The sequence below is a fragment of the Osmerus eperlanus genome, chromosome 15 (genome assembly GCF_963692335.1).
Source record: "Osmerus eperlanus chromosome 15, fOsmEpe2.1, whole genome shotgun sequence".
Taxonomy (NCBI): Eukaryota; Metazoa; Chordata; class Actinopteri; order Osmeriformes; family Osmeridae; genus Osmerus; species Osmerus eperlanus.
This window is the reverse complement of record NC_085032.1, coordinates 3,137,901-3,153,295: the sequence shown is the minus strand read 5'-3', so window position 1 is coordinate 3,153,295 and position 15,395 is coordinate 3,137,901. Positions and strand designations below refer to the sequence as shown.

At 45.0% G+C, this 15,395-nt stretch overlaps 1 protein-coding gene across 1 annotated transcript in view; it reads left to right on the top strand.

Annotated features, from left to right (window-relative positions):
* The first annotated feature begins 8,134 nt into the window (after nucleotides 1–8,134).
* Nucleotides 8,135–15,395, top strand: part of LOC134035265 (melanoma receptor tyrosine-protein kinase-like) — a 95,021-nt gene continuing 87,760 nt past the window's right edge. Inside the window, exon 1 of the mRNA XM_062480225.1 lies at nucleotides 8,135–8,442. Within this exon, the coding sequence (XP_062336209.1) occupies nucleotides 8,370–8,442 (73 nt within the window). The 5' untranslated portion in view covers nucleotides 8,135–8,369. The remainder of the gene's footprint in view (nucleotides 8,443–15,395) is intronic.

Sequence of the window (15,395 nt, the reverse complement as noted above, 5' to 3'; positions counted from 1 at the left end):
CTTTCTGTCTGCTGCTTCAGTGCTTCACTACTCAACCCAGTCAGGCTTTCTATAGATGATTGGTGGAAGACTTTCTGAGGTAGTAGATGGAGGGTGAATGTGATTGTGTGTGCAGACTGTATGTGTGTGTAAGTTTGGCTTGCAGGTAAAAGCAAGTTGATTGACCAGGTTTAAAGGCAACTGACAGTGTTAAAGATTTATGGCAGGTGTATGTGTTCCGTATTGAGGGTTATTTGTGGGTGTGCTTGTGTGTATACGCATAGGTGTGTCTATGTGAACGTTTGTAAGCACTTAGTGAGTGTGTGTGCATTAGAGTATCAACATTAATATACACAAGAGTGTGTGGGCATGCATGTGGAACATAAAGAGGGCAGAGCTGCCACCCCCAACCCAAGGCAGAGAGGCAGAGGCTTCTCTCTGCTGTGTTGCAGCCTGAGGCAGAGGGAGGGGAGTCAGGGAGTGAGGCAGAGGTTTCACTCTGCTGTGTTGCAGCCTGAGGCAGAGGGAGGGGAGTCAGGGAGCGAGTCAGAGGCTTCTCTCTGCTGTGTTGCAGCCTGAGGCAGAAGGACGGGAGTCAGGTGGAGCTTTATGTAATATAACGTTGGACTCATATTGTTATATTTGCCGAAATGACAACCCAACAGGGCCGGATCTAGGGGGGTGCAGATTTCTGCCACGCCCCCCCAGCGCCTTCTGACTTTTTCTGCCATGCCTCTCCCCCCCCCAGCTCCTTTTGACTTCATCCAAAAATGTTATATGTTGAAGGTATGGAAAAGTCCGTTAGGGCTTTCAGTAGGCTAATATGCATTTATGATTCCCCAGTGATTGGCTGGTTGATAATGGGCAACTTAGGTTAGAGCTCCGCCTCCACGTTTACCGATAAAAGTGAAATCAACCTTGAAACTCTTGCCACTCACATGTTCTCAAAGTTATGTATATATCGGTTTTCTGTGGAAGGTTTTGTACGGATTTTCAAAACATACCGTTTTACAGCTACATTTTTTAATTGTGAGATTTGCATAGGATGAAGGTGTCAATGGACTTTGAGGTTCACTGTATGTCCATTTTACCCACTGAACTGTCGTTATTCAACTGTGACAAGGTAAATTCAGTTTTGCAGTCAATTAATCCTTTAAACGCCAATAAAGTGTAGCATTGGCGTTTAAAAAAAACTCTCTTTTTTCCCAGGGCTATTTCACAGGGTGCATATGGGTGCATAGAACAGCACCCGGGCCATTTTCAGCCCAACCAATGTTACATAGCCTATTCGGAGAGCTTAAGGAACAGTGTGAAATACCCCCAAAAAACAGTCAATGACCCCTTTAATATTAAACACTGCAATTTCTGTTTCAGTTTGAATATTTATTTGTTTTCATAGAAGATACACAGACTAGTAAAACGTTAACAGTACAGTAGTATTTTAGCTTGGTTAGTGTGGAAGAAGGTGAAGGTGCAGACAAAGCGTACCTTAAAAACCTACCTAACAACAATGGTTCTCAGTTGCCCTTGCCCGGACGCGGGTCACCGGGGCCCCCCCCTGGAGCCAGGCCCGGGGGTGAGGCTCGATGGCGAGCGCCTGGTGGCGGGGCCTTTTCCCATGGGGCCCGGCCGGGGTGGGGGGGGTGCTGGAAGGCGCTCCTCCCGGAGATGCCCTCGTCCTCCTGGGGGACTTCAATGCTCATGTGGGCAATGACAGTGAGACCTGGAGGGGCGTGATTGGGAAGAACTGCCCTCCAAATCTGAACCTGAGCAGTGTTTTGTTGTTGGACTTCTGTGCTAGACACGGCTTGTCCATAACGAACACCATGTTCAAGCATAAGGGTGTCCATATGTGCACTTGGCACCAGGACACCAGAAGTCTCAGTTCGATGATCGACTTTGTGGTCGTGTCGTCGGGGCCTGAGGCCGAATGTCTTGGACATTCGGGTGCACCCCTAAGACATTCATGTCTTAGGGGTGCCGGTGACATTGAGTCCGAATGGGCCATGTTCCGGGCCTCCATTGTTGAGGCGGCTGACCGGAGCTGCGGCCGCAAGGCGATCGGTGCAAGTTGCGGCAGGAACCCTCGAACCCGGTGGTGGACGCCGGAGGTGAGGGATGCCGTCAAGCTGAAGAAGGACGCCTATCGGACTTTATTGGCTGGTAGGACTCCAGAGGCAGCTGATGTGTACCGGCAGGCCAAGCGGAATGCGGCTTTGGCGGTCGCGGAGGCAAAAACCTGGGCGTGGGAGGAGTTCGGCGAGGCCATGGAGAATGACTTCCAAATGGCTTCGAAAAGGTTCTGGACCACCATCCGGCGACTCAGGAGGGGGAAGCAGTGCACTGTCAACGCTGTATTATGGTGGGGATGGTGCGCTGCTGACCTTGATGGGGGACGTCCTGGATCGGTGGAAGGAATACTTTGAAGACCTCCTTAATTCCACCAACACGCTTTCCGACGTGGAGACAGAGTCTCGGGACATCGGGGGGGGCCTTCTATCTCTGGGGCTGAGGTTGCAGAGGTGGTTAAAAAGCTCCGCGGTGGCAGGGCCCCTGGGGTGGATGAGGTCCGCCCGGAGTTCCTTAAGGCTCTGGTTATAGGGCTGTCATGGGTGACACGACCCTGCAACGTCGCGTGGACATCAGGGATAGTGCCTCTGGACTGGCAGACCGGGGTGGTGGTTCCCCTCTTTAAAAAGGGGGATCGGAGGGTGTGCTCCAACTTTAGGGGGATCACACTCCTCAGCCTCCCTGGGAAAGTCTATTCAGGGGTCCTGGAGAGGAGGGTCCGTCGGATTGTCGAACCTCGGATTCAGGAGGAGCAATGTGGTTTTCGTCCTGGCCGTGGGACTGTGGACCAGCTCTACACCCTCGGCAGGGTCCTGGAGGGTGCATGGGAGTTCGCCCAACCAGTCTACACATGTTTTGTGGATCTGGAAAAGGCGTACGACCGTGTCCCTCGGGGGCTCATGTGGGGGGTGCTCCGGGAGTACGGGGTGTGGCGTCCACAGTGATGCAGGCTATGCATCGGTCCGTCGTGGTGAAGAAAGAGCTGAGTCGAAAGGCGAAGCTCTCTATTTACCAGTCGATCTACGTTCCTGCCCTCACCTATGGTCACGAACTGTAGGTAGTGACCGAAAGAACGAGATCGCGAATACAAGCGGCCAAAATGAGTTTTCTCCGCAGGGTTTCTGGGCTCTCCCTTAGAGATAGGGTGAGAAGCGGTCATCCGGGAGGGGCTCAGAGTAGAACCGCTGCTCCTCTGCGTCGAGAGGAGCCAGTTGAGGTGGCTCGGGCATCTGATCAGGATGCCTCCTGGACGCCTCCCTGGTGAGGTGTTCTGGGCACGTCCCACTGGGAAGTGGCCCCGGAGAAGACCCAGGACATGCTGGAGGCTGGCCTGGGAATGGCTCGGGGTCCCCCAGGAAGAGCTGTTGGAAGTGGCCGGGGAGAGGGAAGTCTGGGCCTCCCTGCTTAGGTTGCTGCCCCCGCGACCCGACCCCCGGATAAGCGGCAGATGACGACGACGACGAGAGTGGAGGAATTAAATCTATACTGCTAATTCAATGCTGCTATTTCATATGTTCTATGTCTCTGTTGAGTAAAATACATCAACACCTCAGATATACAAGATGTGTAATTACAATGCTGAACATATATTCCAAATATAATCAATGCTTCAGATATAATAAGTAATAATAATTTACATTTAGCAGACGCTCTTATCCAGAGCGACTTACAGTAAGTACATGGACATTCCCCTGAGGCAAGTAGGGTGAAGTGCCTTGCCCAAGGACACAACGTCAGTTGGCATGACCGGGAATTGAACTGGCAACCTTCGGAGTACTAGCCCAATTCCCTCACCGCTCAGCCACCTGACTCCCTATAATGATGAACTTATATTCCAAATGTATGATTATGCACCAAGATGTGACTGTGTCTGTGAAAGTGCGAAGTGGGCCTTGCTCAGGAGAATGTGTCCTTTAGTGAGAAGAGGAATGCCATAAGTCAGCCTAACTGGCAGGGGTGAACGGGGTGATATGATTTGCTGCAGTCAAGGCCGGTGAGAGGTACCGGATGGTGGAGGCGAGATGGCCACACTATGGGACAAGGAGAGCATACAATGGGCCTCTCAACTCTTGAATGAGAGTCAACACCAGGAGATAAGAAGAAGATTCATTAGACTGTGGAGAATATATCCCTTTGCATATGGACATCATCAGACTTTTGGGTCTGGCACTTCCCTGTCTCTCGGTACCAACGTTACCGCTGCCTTTGGTGAAGGCGAGCAAGGTTTGAATTACAGCACTCCAATGCAGCCGGTTCTGCAAACGTACCCCATGCACATTTTCAGCCAAGGTCCTCGGGCATTCAACCCAAGTTGGTATTGCTCTCGAACTTGGTTTGAGTACTCAACCAAGATAGATGCGTGTTTCTGCTTCCCCTGTCGACAATTTGGAGCCAGAAATGATAAAGACATCACCTTCACTAGACAAGGTTTTACCAATTGAAAAACGGTCTGTTTCATCCGGTCCTTAACGATCCGAGTTCAAAGCTCAAAAATCGGATTTTTGAGCTTTGAACTCGGATCTGTAATCTTAGGATATGTGATATATTGCTACATTTTTTATGTATGCCTAACGATCCGAGTTCAAAGCTCAAAAATCCGATTTTTGAGCTTTGAACTCGGATCGTTAAGTAGTCTAAAAAATGTAGCAATATATCACATATCCTACCTTTAAATAACTGCAGAATACAGTGTATAACTAAATATATTAATTTAATACTGTGCATATATCATCATATGTCAAAAACTGGAAATACAGTCGTTGAGCTCCCGCGCAATCGCTACACTCCACGTCATCGTTATCAGTCCAGACTTAAAAGATTACTGTTCATAACAAAACACTTTTGTTTTCAAATTGTATCTCGACTCGCGGTATCACTGGCACAGTTGACGCCACTCGCACAGTTTTTTTTAATTGGTGATCTACCGGCCACCACACTTTCAGAGTTTTCGGGCTCCACCAATAGGCTAACAGTGTCTGAGAAGTTGTCATGCGCTATGATTCACTGTAAAGAACAATCACATGCCAGGGTCATGATGAGATACTAGATTAGCATTCATGAGGTGCTTTGCATTGACTATTTATGATTACAAATGGACGTGTTCAGGGCGGGGTACAATGCTGATTCACGTACGCACACTTGTGGGTAATCTGTGATTTATAAAGGGAACATTGCGTACAGGTGTGCGTACGCACGGTTTTATAAATCTGAATTTTTGTGTGCGTACGCCATTTTAGGCTTTTGGGCGTACGTACACTTTCAGTAAGAATCCTACGCACAGTTTTATAAATGAGACCCCTGGGCTGCGTTTCCCGAAAGCATCGTAAGCCTAAATTGATCGTAGAATCCATCGTACGACGAATCTTAGTTTTACGAGCCGTTCCCAAAGGCATCGTAGCTAAAGTGTCTCTTGAAAATTCGTAGCTCTTGAAAGCGCATAGATTAGCCTACTCCTTACGAGCATGTTTGGGAAACGCACATAAGAAATATCGATGGTTTCGTTTTTTGCTCGATCATTGCTACGAGCCATCATTATCGGGAAACGCAGCCCAGCATGGTTTGTCAGGGGATACCATTTTGGCACACATAGAAGATTTTGTAGAGGTACTTGGGCGGATAAGTGCTCTACAGAACACAGACATTGATCACAAAGTCTTAAATAGTTTGAGACTTATCGAGCACCGTGTTCGTGTGCAAGACGGCAAGTGTAGAAAGCCACCATGGGGATAAATAGATTCTTCCTTTTGCTGCTGTGTATCAAAGGGTTACGCGTATTTTGGTCATATTGTCTGGTTTAACAGCGATGATCTAAGTATTAATTTGTAAGATGTAGTTTTATAAGGGGCTGTGGTATCGTGGTAAATATGGCTATTGCCTTGAGACAACCCCAAATACGTGATTAGCCTACATTCGGGTATTGTCTGGTGTGCCCACGGTACCAGTTGTTTTTAAGTAAATGTATTTATTGATGTAGGTAAATGGATTCAGCTATATAATTATATGATAATATATTTCTATATTTATTGCCATCTTTTTTTAATTTCAGGGTTTATTTCATAGCCATATTTATTTATTTGTTTATGTATGTATCTATTTTTTGACCTATCTATTTATTTATTTAATTTTGACTAACATGGAATTCCATAGACACGGAGCAGGCTTGTTCAGATGTATAAGTTACCTTGGTTACGTAGCTAGAACTAAAATTACAATGTAGAACTAGAATAAGCCACCTTAATGGAACAGAACTCTCGCTGAAGTAAGCGAGACTTGTCGAAATAAGTCTGTCTTTTCCTTAATCTAAGTTGATGGAACACCCCTCAGCATAGGCGGAAATCCCGGGGGGGACAGGGGGGACACGACCCCACCATCCTGGGAAAAATATGATTTGTCCCCCCCAATAAATCACTGTAAACATAGGGAAATGTAAATAGTATTAATAATATACATTTAACATATTACAATGTAGGCTATGTGTTACAGCAGTAATTTTGGTGTCCCCCTCAGGAATTGCTCTTGCGAAAATGTCATATAATTGGCCCCCCCAAAATTGATAGCAGATTTTCGCCACTGCCCCTCAGGTGTCCACAAGGTTTATTGATGCAGTCTTTATTTATTTTGTGCAGCAAAAAAGGTAATTGCTAACTAGCTAATTTTCCTATCCTTGCTAGCTGGACAACATAGACAACTTACAAAGTTGCTGGAGAACTATGCCCTTCCAACCCTTGATCTTCTAATATACTTTCTATATGCACAATTTTTTTGTTGCTTTGGATAAAATACTTTCCGAAATTAATAATATGTCAAATAAACTGTACACTCTCAGTCAGTCCCTCACTCACTCACCACATACACATACACATTCAATAAACACACATATACGTTTACAGTCCACTTGAGCAATTAGTTTCAGTTCTGCCTAGCAACAGCATTCCTTTAACTAAATTCCTTTAACAGGCCCCTTTTAACTTTCATCCCATCCCATTGAGAGCACACTGTTCTCAGACCTCATGGACCAGGTAACAGACCAGGCATGGGTGGAAATTCTGGGGGGGATGGAGGGGACACGACCCCCCCAATCCTAGGCAAAATACGATTTGTCCTCCCCAATATACATTACAACGTAAGTAATGTGTTACAGCACTATGTTTTGTGTCCCCCCTCAAAAATTGCTCTTAAAAAAATGTAATTGTCCCCCCAAAAGTATATATGCAATTTTTGCCCCTGAGACCAGGTAACAGACAAGTTAACAGACTAGCTATTAGGCTTTCAGAAATACCTGGTCAGCAAAATGGTCTAACACAGAAAGCCTTTAAAACATATATAACACACCTAAAATGTTTAAATAATAAATGTGTTCATATATTATTAACCATAAATAATAGATATATTCATAAGAGTAGCGCTAAGTGAATAAAGAAAGTGGAGTGAAGCTGGAAGACTGACAACCAGTAACCATGGAACACTGCAAGGTGTGAGACATGAGCTGCTAAGCACATTCTTGGATCTGGTATTAATTCCGTGTTCATAACTGCTGTCCAGAGTCTGTATGTGATGATGTAATGAAGTCTTGGTAAGAGATGATGTCATCATTGCAGTTTGATAGGCTGTTATTGACTGTGTCCAGGTGAAGCTCTATTGTCAAATGGGTCCACTACATATTGTCAAGTTTTAGTGACTGGAAATGTAAATAAAAACCATGGACACATACAGTATCTCTTTATCTCATACCACAGTGTGTGTGCGTGAGTGTGCGTGTGTTGGACCCAGGGCTTTGTTAATACCAGCAGTACTGCACAACACAAATCAGCCCAGACCGTGACTGTAAAGACTTGTCTCCAGGCCATTTCTCTCTTCAGAATCTGGTTAATAAAACCTCTGTCTCAACCAGAAAGCCATGAAAAGATGAATGTTTGCAAACCAGACCACTCCAATTCAGTCACTCATTCAGCAATATGTGTCAAAGAAAAGAGAAACATCGTAAACATGTTTTCTTGTGAATGACAGGCACACGCCCTCGAGTTGCCAAGGCCTACATATTTACCTGCTCATCTTCCTCCTACGTCAGAACCTCGCAGCGCTCCTATTGACAGTGTGCTGACGAGTAGACGGAGCTGAGAGCAGAGGAGTAGGCAGTGCGACCGACTCTAGACAGGGGATAAACTACCAGGGTCCCGATAGAAGACAGTTCCGGCTGCTATTGGTACAAACACCTACGCACCGGACCCCAAAGCGGCCGGGGATTGATTCCTCAAAAATTTTAGAAGTGCGTGTGATCGAGAATATAGCAGACAATCGGAGTGAAAAACTAAAGTGGAAGAATGCGCCTGGAGTTGGGGATGGTGTTCGCTGCTCTGCTCTGCCGGGTTTGCTGCGTGCCCGCAGAGAAGAAAGGTAAGATTCCGTCTCAAGACGTCTGACGGCCAGAAACCAGAGTTTAGAAGTTTATATTATAGAATGTATATTTACTCCTGTCTCAAAAGCTGATTTTGAAGCCTACATAAAGGAGGCAAAAAATATCTCACCAAAAGTGAAGTCAACTTCTGGTCAGAAAACGTAAGTTTCTAATTATAAAAAGAATCGCATCATTTTAGAAGAAGAGTAGTGGGCCTAACAATTCAATTCCTAAATAAATATATGCTTGTGACAGAATGACAACGCCACGCAGTCAGAATGACATGTTTGTTCAAGGTTTCAAATATTTGAAAAGAGCTTTATTTATTCCTGAATGTGCTTTGTGTGAAAAGTGAAAACGTCCGCCATGTTCATACGTTGTCCGTGTTTGAGTTGTTACAGAAGCAGTATACCTTTAGTAAGAAGCTGCTATATGTGGCAATAGGGGGCCATATCAAACGGCCTGTAGGATATGCAGAGTGGGAGAGAGGAGGAGAAGGAGAGATGTATTGGTGCAGGTGTGCAAAGTAAAGCTGATGCTCTTTGTTTCTTACACACCTGTACACACCACATTGACAGAGAGAGAGAGAGACAGGAGGGACAGTCATTTACAACTGCATGATAGATTAACCATGAGTCAGTGTAAATATCTGAGCCCCTGCTTTAGCTGATGTCAGCCAGGTTAGCTCTACCGCCAGCCCAAGGGCTGCTCCCAGTGTCTGGGTGACTTGATTGGGGATGGTAGTCCGAGCCATCTTGCTCCGGCAGGTTCTGCTGTTGTGTCTGGGAGTCTCAGAGAGGGGACAGAGAGATAACTTTTCTCTTGTTTATCAGAGGAATGTGGCTGTTGCTTGTTACTCTCAGATACAATTCTCCATATAGATCCACTTTCTCAGAAATTACTTAACAATTAAATTACAATTATTTGGATGGACAGACTCTAATTTTCCTTCTATTTTCGGATGATTCCATTGGTCTAGGTCCCCCAGGCCAACTCAATCAAGCACACATAAAATGTTTAATATAGTGCTTGGTGGTGTTAACGTGTGGTCAACCTCTTTTAACCAGGGACCATGTTTCCATGGCGATTGCAAAGTGCTGTCCTGGAGTCTGCAGGTTCTTGAATATAGAATTTGAGGAATTCAGATCATTTGTCACTTGCTGTCGCTGGCATTCTCTCTCCAGGAATAGCAAAGCTGCCCTTCCTAACTCACTGGAGAAACTAGTAGGCAGACAAACCTCCCATACGCTGTAGCCAAACCTACTGGAATCATGGAGCGCAATGGATTAATTTAGCAGATGCTTTTATCCAAAGAGTTGTACTGGGGGGATTTTAACCTGTGACCTTTCAATCTGCAGTCAAATACTCTACCACTGAGATATGCCCATTGCCAATACTCACACTACTCTACTGTGGGTATTTGCCTGGTACTAAAACACTAGGGGCATGGTCACGCCCCTAGATTATAGATGAATGAATGAGTCATGTTGTTGTGGAATCCTGTGTCCAGTAGGTATTCTGTCAAACAAAACAATACTGAGAAAGGTTGTTTTGCTGTCAATATTAGACAAACAGCTCTCTGACTGTCACACAATTCCTCTCTCTTGGTCATTATACGACATTTACCTCCTGACTGCAGATGTTGTCTTATTAGACTGTTCTGGACAAGGACACAATGTCCAGGTCCAAGGTCAATCTGACTCAACACTGGCTGGGCCCCCTCAGCCAGCTACAGGCCTGCAAGGCTCCCACAATGCAGCTGTGTGGAGTCAGGATACACATAACTAGTCAAGCTACACATTAGCCAGACTACACATAACTAGTCAGGCTACAAATAACTAGTCAGGGTACAAATAACTAGTAGGCTACACATAAGTCAGGCTACACATAACTAGTCAGGTTACACGTTAAGCATTTTGAGAAGGCTTTAGGTTACAGGAGTGTATGTAGTAGTAAGTTACTTAGATGTCAAATTTATATTTCTTAACCAGAGACATACAAACAGATCTTGGGTATAACTTTAGGTTCATATATTTAGTTTAAAGATCCTGTAAAGTGGAATTAAAAACAAGTTTCAAGTTCACCACACCACAGAATAATGTGTTATTAACTACCCATCCAAATTCTAATGAAAAAAAACACAGACAAGTATGTTAAATTAGGTTTGGAAATCGTGAGAAAATCAGCAGTCTTCTCTGTTTGAGACTGGGGGGGAGTGTCGCCTGAAGGAGTTGAAGCTCGGCCCACCTACGACCCAGATAATGGACGCTACGTCAAGTCGAACAAAACAAGTCGAACAAATGTATTTGTTCAATGAGTGAAACATACAGACGCATATAAATGAAATGTTCCCCTGAGCTGTAACACAGGAGTAAAAATTGACACCAGAGACAGCAGACAATGAGCTCTCCAACTACTTCTAGCACATTAGCTACCATTTCACCAAAATACCATCATTCTACACAGAGTAGCCTAATATCAAGTTAGCGGTTTGCACTAACTCATAGCAGAGATACCTCTGGAAAAGTTATCTAGTATAATTATAACAAGCACACAGAACTGAGTGATGAACTACTGGCGGTGGTGGATGGTCCAGGTGCGACCGGAGGATGAACGGCCGAGGGGGCGATGCTCGGTACGGTTCCGCGCTGCAAGACAAGCCGTGTGTTGGTGAACCCCGTCTGTCTCTGGTCCATGTTAAAACTGTCCGCCGTGAAATGGTCAGTGCAGAGGCGTTTGTTGGAGTTTAGCTGATGTAAGCTACAATAACAGTACAGCAGGAGGATCAATTCAGTGATCTGACATAGATAGGTCGAAATGACCTAGATAGGTAGTTTTTTGGCTCCGCCCATTAAAACCTGATCTGAAAACGGAAGAGAAACTGTTCTTCGGTCTAACTCCACATTTCAGTGCGACAAAGTTTTAGCGCTTTGCACATGCTTTCAGGAACTCATTTCACACGTATATAATGTACTTAGAAGCAAAACATGGAATTTACTTTACAGGATCTTTAACTGGCTGCCTTCACTATGATGACGATAACTCAATACTTTTGTAATCGGAAGGTAATTGACAACACGTTTTTGATGTGGTGCATCAATAAACAATGCAAAAAACAGAGCAATTAATCTGTGATGTGCTATTGAGTGCTGAGAGGACAAAGTATTTATTGATGTTATGATTGACCCTCTGGGTAGGTCAGAGATGTTAGGCAATAAAAAGACTCGAGAGAGACAAAGCTGCTTATGCTCCTGACCACCGATGACAATCCCACATGCAGGACTGACTACTCTAGCAGCTGGGTTTTTAACTGTGAGAACTCTTTATCATTGTAAAAATTGCTAAAAGAAATAAATGTGCAGGCAAGAACATTGAACAACGCTGTTCTCCTTAGAATTGTTTCTGCAGGTGTGTGGGTTGGAACTTGATGTTGCATCACTTCGTCAAAGTTCTCCTGAGGACTGGTATGATGGATGGTCTGTTTCAACACTGCTGTGATTCATTCAATCATGCCGCGAGATTCAAGCAACAGCTCATTTCCAAACTGTGGTTCAGGCAGGAGGACTCAGTATAGTATTTACTTGATACTTTATTTCACACAGTACAACACATGATTGTAACACTTGATTTGGCATTATGGTTCTGCTTGCATCGGCTCCCTGCAGCACCCAACGGAGACACTGTCTCGACCTCCGAGCAGAGAGCAGCGACGCATTCCCCCTACGAAAGTAACACAGAACCAAGGGTGGAGGCCGGGGAGGCGGACGCAGCAGATTAAACAGAGCATCCTGTGTCGCACTAAGCAATGAAGAGTGCAGCGATATCCTGAAATAGCCCGCCCTGCTAAGAAGGTGTGCCCCTACTGCGTGATATGACACGCTGTTGTGATGCGCTGCTAGTGAGGCGCTATGTCTCGCGTCCCCTGCATGAACCAGCTCCGCTTGATTTTCTCCAATTGACCTTGTTAATTGTTCATTCTTTGTTGATTATCTCAACTAATAACATCTGTTATTACAGTAATAATGACCCTAACTACAATCCCAACCTTTACTGTATTGTGACGGATTGATCTGCATATTCATATGGTACCATAAGCACGTCAGCCCTGATAGTACATAAACTCCTTAAGGAGGCTAGGCGTGTGTCAGGTAACACTTTATAAGTACTGCTCACTTTGTGGTGTTACATGTTAGAGTCTGACACAGACCCTAACACACAGGAAAGTTTGATGATGTTGGCTGTTGAGACATCTTAGAGGCTGGATGTTTGGAGAGGAGAGACATGCTTCCTCTGCTGGGATCTCTGGGTGTGATCCTGCTCACACTGACCTAGACACAAATAAACCTTCTGCAGCAGCCTGATTGCATTGACTCGCTCACAGAATTTCTGTTCAAACTCTGTTCTGTCTGACTAGACTTGGGCAGAAGGGCCTGAACAAGTGCTGAAAAGCTGATTGTTTTGTTATAGGGCTTAATTCAAGACAACTCTAATCTGGTTAGGAAAAATTAAATCTAGAGACAGACTGCAGAGGTACTGCTCTCTCTGTGAGAAACATTCTGATTGCCCCGAAAGAATGTTGATGTCCTTGTAGGTAGAGAAGTGAGAGGGGGCGGGGGGGGGGGGAGAACGAGAGTGAATAGAGAGAGAGGGTCATAGGAAGCAAGAGAGGAGAAAAAGTGGAAGAGATTAAAAAAACAAAACGAGGAAAAGGGGGAGTGCAGGATGAGCAGGAGATCATCTGAAGAGGTTTTGAAATTCCTGTTGGGTGGTGTAGTCAGGAAGGATTTCCTGTGGACTGCAGACTTGCTTTGATGTGCGTTGTCTTGTTAAGTATTCAGAGCAGCTATATCAGTTTGTGTGTGTGTGACAGACGTCAGAACAGAGACAGAGACTTACCTGTCCTGTAATGTACCTGTAAATGTAGTTAGATTCCAAATGTAATTAGGGCCACCTAACTCCCCAAATGGGAGTCAGGTGGCTGAGTGGTTAAGGAATCGGGCTAGTGATCTGAAGGTTTCCAGTTCGATTCCCAGCCGTGTCAAATGACGTTGTGTCCTTGGGCAAGGCACTTCACCCTACATGCCTCGGGGGGAATGTCCCTGTACTTACTGTAAGTCGCTCTGGATAAGAGCGTCTGCTAAATGACTAAATGTAATTATTCCAACGCCTAATGGTTCCATATGTAATAATACATCAGGACCCTTTTCTCAAGACTCAGATGAGTGTGTGTGAGTTGCATGTCATTGCTTGTGTGTGTTCTTGCTTGTGTGCGTGTGTGTGTGTTAGGGCTGTCCCCACTCAGTTGACTGGTCGATTGTTTGGTCGATATGCTCTTAGTCGGCTAAGATTATTTCGAGCAGCCGTATGGCAGTGGGAGATCTGATTCCTGCTTGTGTAACCATTGCTGAATTAAAGAAATGTTCTACAGAAATTGTAGATTATATTATTTAAGACACAGTGGCGGCTGCTGGTCTTTCAAATAGGGGAAGCTCATTTTCGGCCAACATCATATACATTTTCCATTTATTTTGCTAGTTCACTGGCTAGTTCACCCATACGACACTAGCCTAGCCTACTGTATGAATGCATGAACAAACGAAACACGAAGGAAATGTGGGAATTAGGTTAAACTGAAACAAGGAATGTGGTGTATAATTGTATGAAATGTATGATGAAAATTGTCTAGCAATTTCGCCAAGCAAATACCAAGAAATAGGTTTCAGCAGTTTGTCTTTCGACTACACTTGCAAAATCCGCGATGTGACTGAGCTCGAATGGCTTTGGCGACTAAGGTCACTGTTGTAGTCATGGCCAAGCGTGCAGACTTGGGTTCATGTACTCACAATATCGATCAAAATACCACTTTTACACAACATTTGTGTAAAATTACTGAATATTTACGAGTGCAAGATTACAGTAGAATACATGTTACGCCACCGGTCACTCAACCAGTCGTTTGTAGGCTGGGCTAGCAAGCTAGCAGTGGCACAGAACAGTCGTGTACGTGCACCTGGATTTAAAAGTATAAAAACACACAGGGCAACCCGGCACCATGCATTATTAGTTTAATGTAATCTTTAAATTCAGGCTTGTCACATTACGTAACTTTGTTCCGAACAGAACTGGGTGTGCAGACACATACGATAAGTTTCTCCTCCATCTTGAAATTGTAAACCTAAAAATGTTTACCATGACCAACAGTTGCTACGTTACAAGAAACCAATCCGATTGGCCAACGCTAGCGTTTTCACACTCCTCATTTACATAAAGTTGAGAATCTAAGGCCGATATATGCTTCTGCATTTTTCGAAAAATGGACACATGGGAACGCCCTCCTCTACGGGGAACGCACTCTCCGAGAGCCCTTGGAGAGCCCCGGAGAGCTCGACGTGCACCTCCTGAATTTTCTAACTATCCAGGCCGAATTAAGGATTAACGATTTATACTTCTCCGTTTTTACGGAGACGGACACAGGGAACGCCCTCTCCGACGAGGAATTCCCTCTCCGTGCCCTCTCCGAGCCCCTCGGAGAGCTCTACGTGCACCTCCTGATTTTCCTGACTATCCGTCCGTCATTTTACGGATACCCCTTGGCTGTGATTGGTCCGTATTAAGAACCGCTTGCGTCAGGGGCGGGGTTGCCGTGATAAACAGGACGAACAGAATCCTTTGACCGCCATTGTTGTAAGTTTTTACAATTCATATTTCAGCTAAACAGTACATGTAAATCAGCATCTGAATTAAAATGTGACCAGAAATGGGCAGTGTAGTTGCTGAAAATGTGCGTATTTTATTGATGAAACGGCTAATTTGTAAATTTGCTCCGACTTCTCGATAACCTAGGTAAATAAACACTCGACGACGACTTACAAAAAACCGTTGCGCCACCTACTCTTCTGGCGGTGAATTGTTTTCAGCACCCACAGCCTACGGAGAACCATAAACGAAGTCT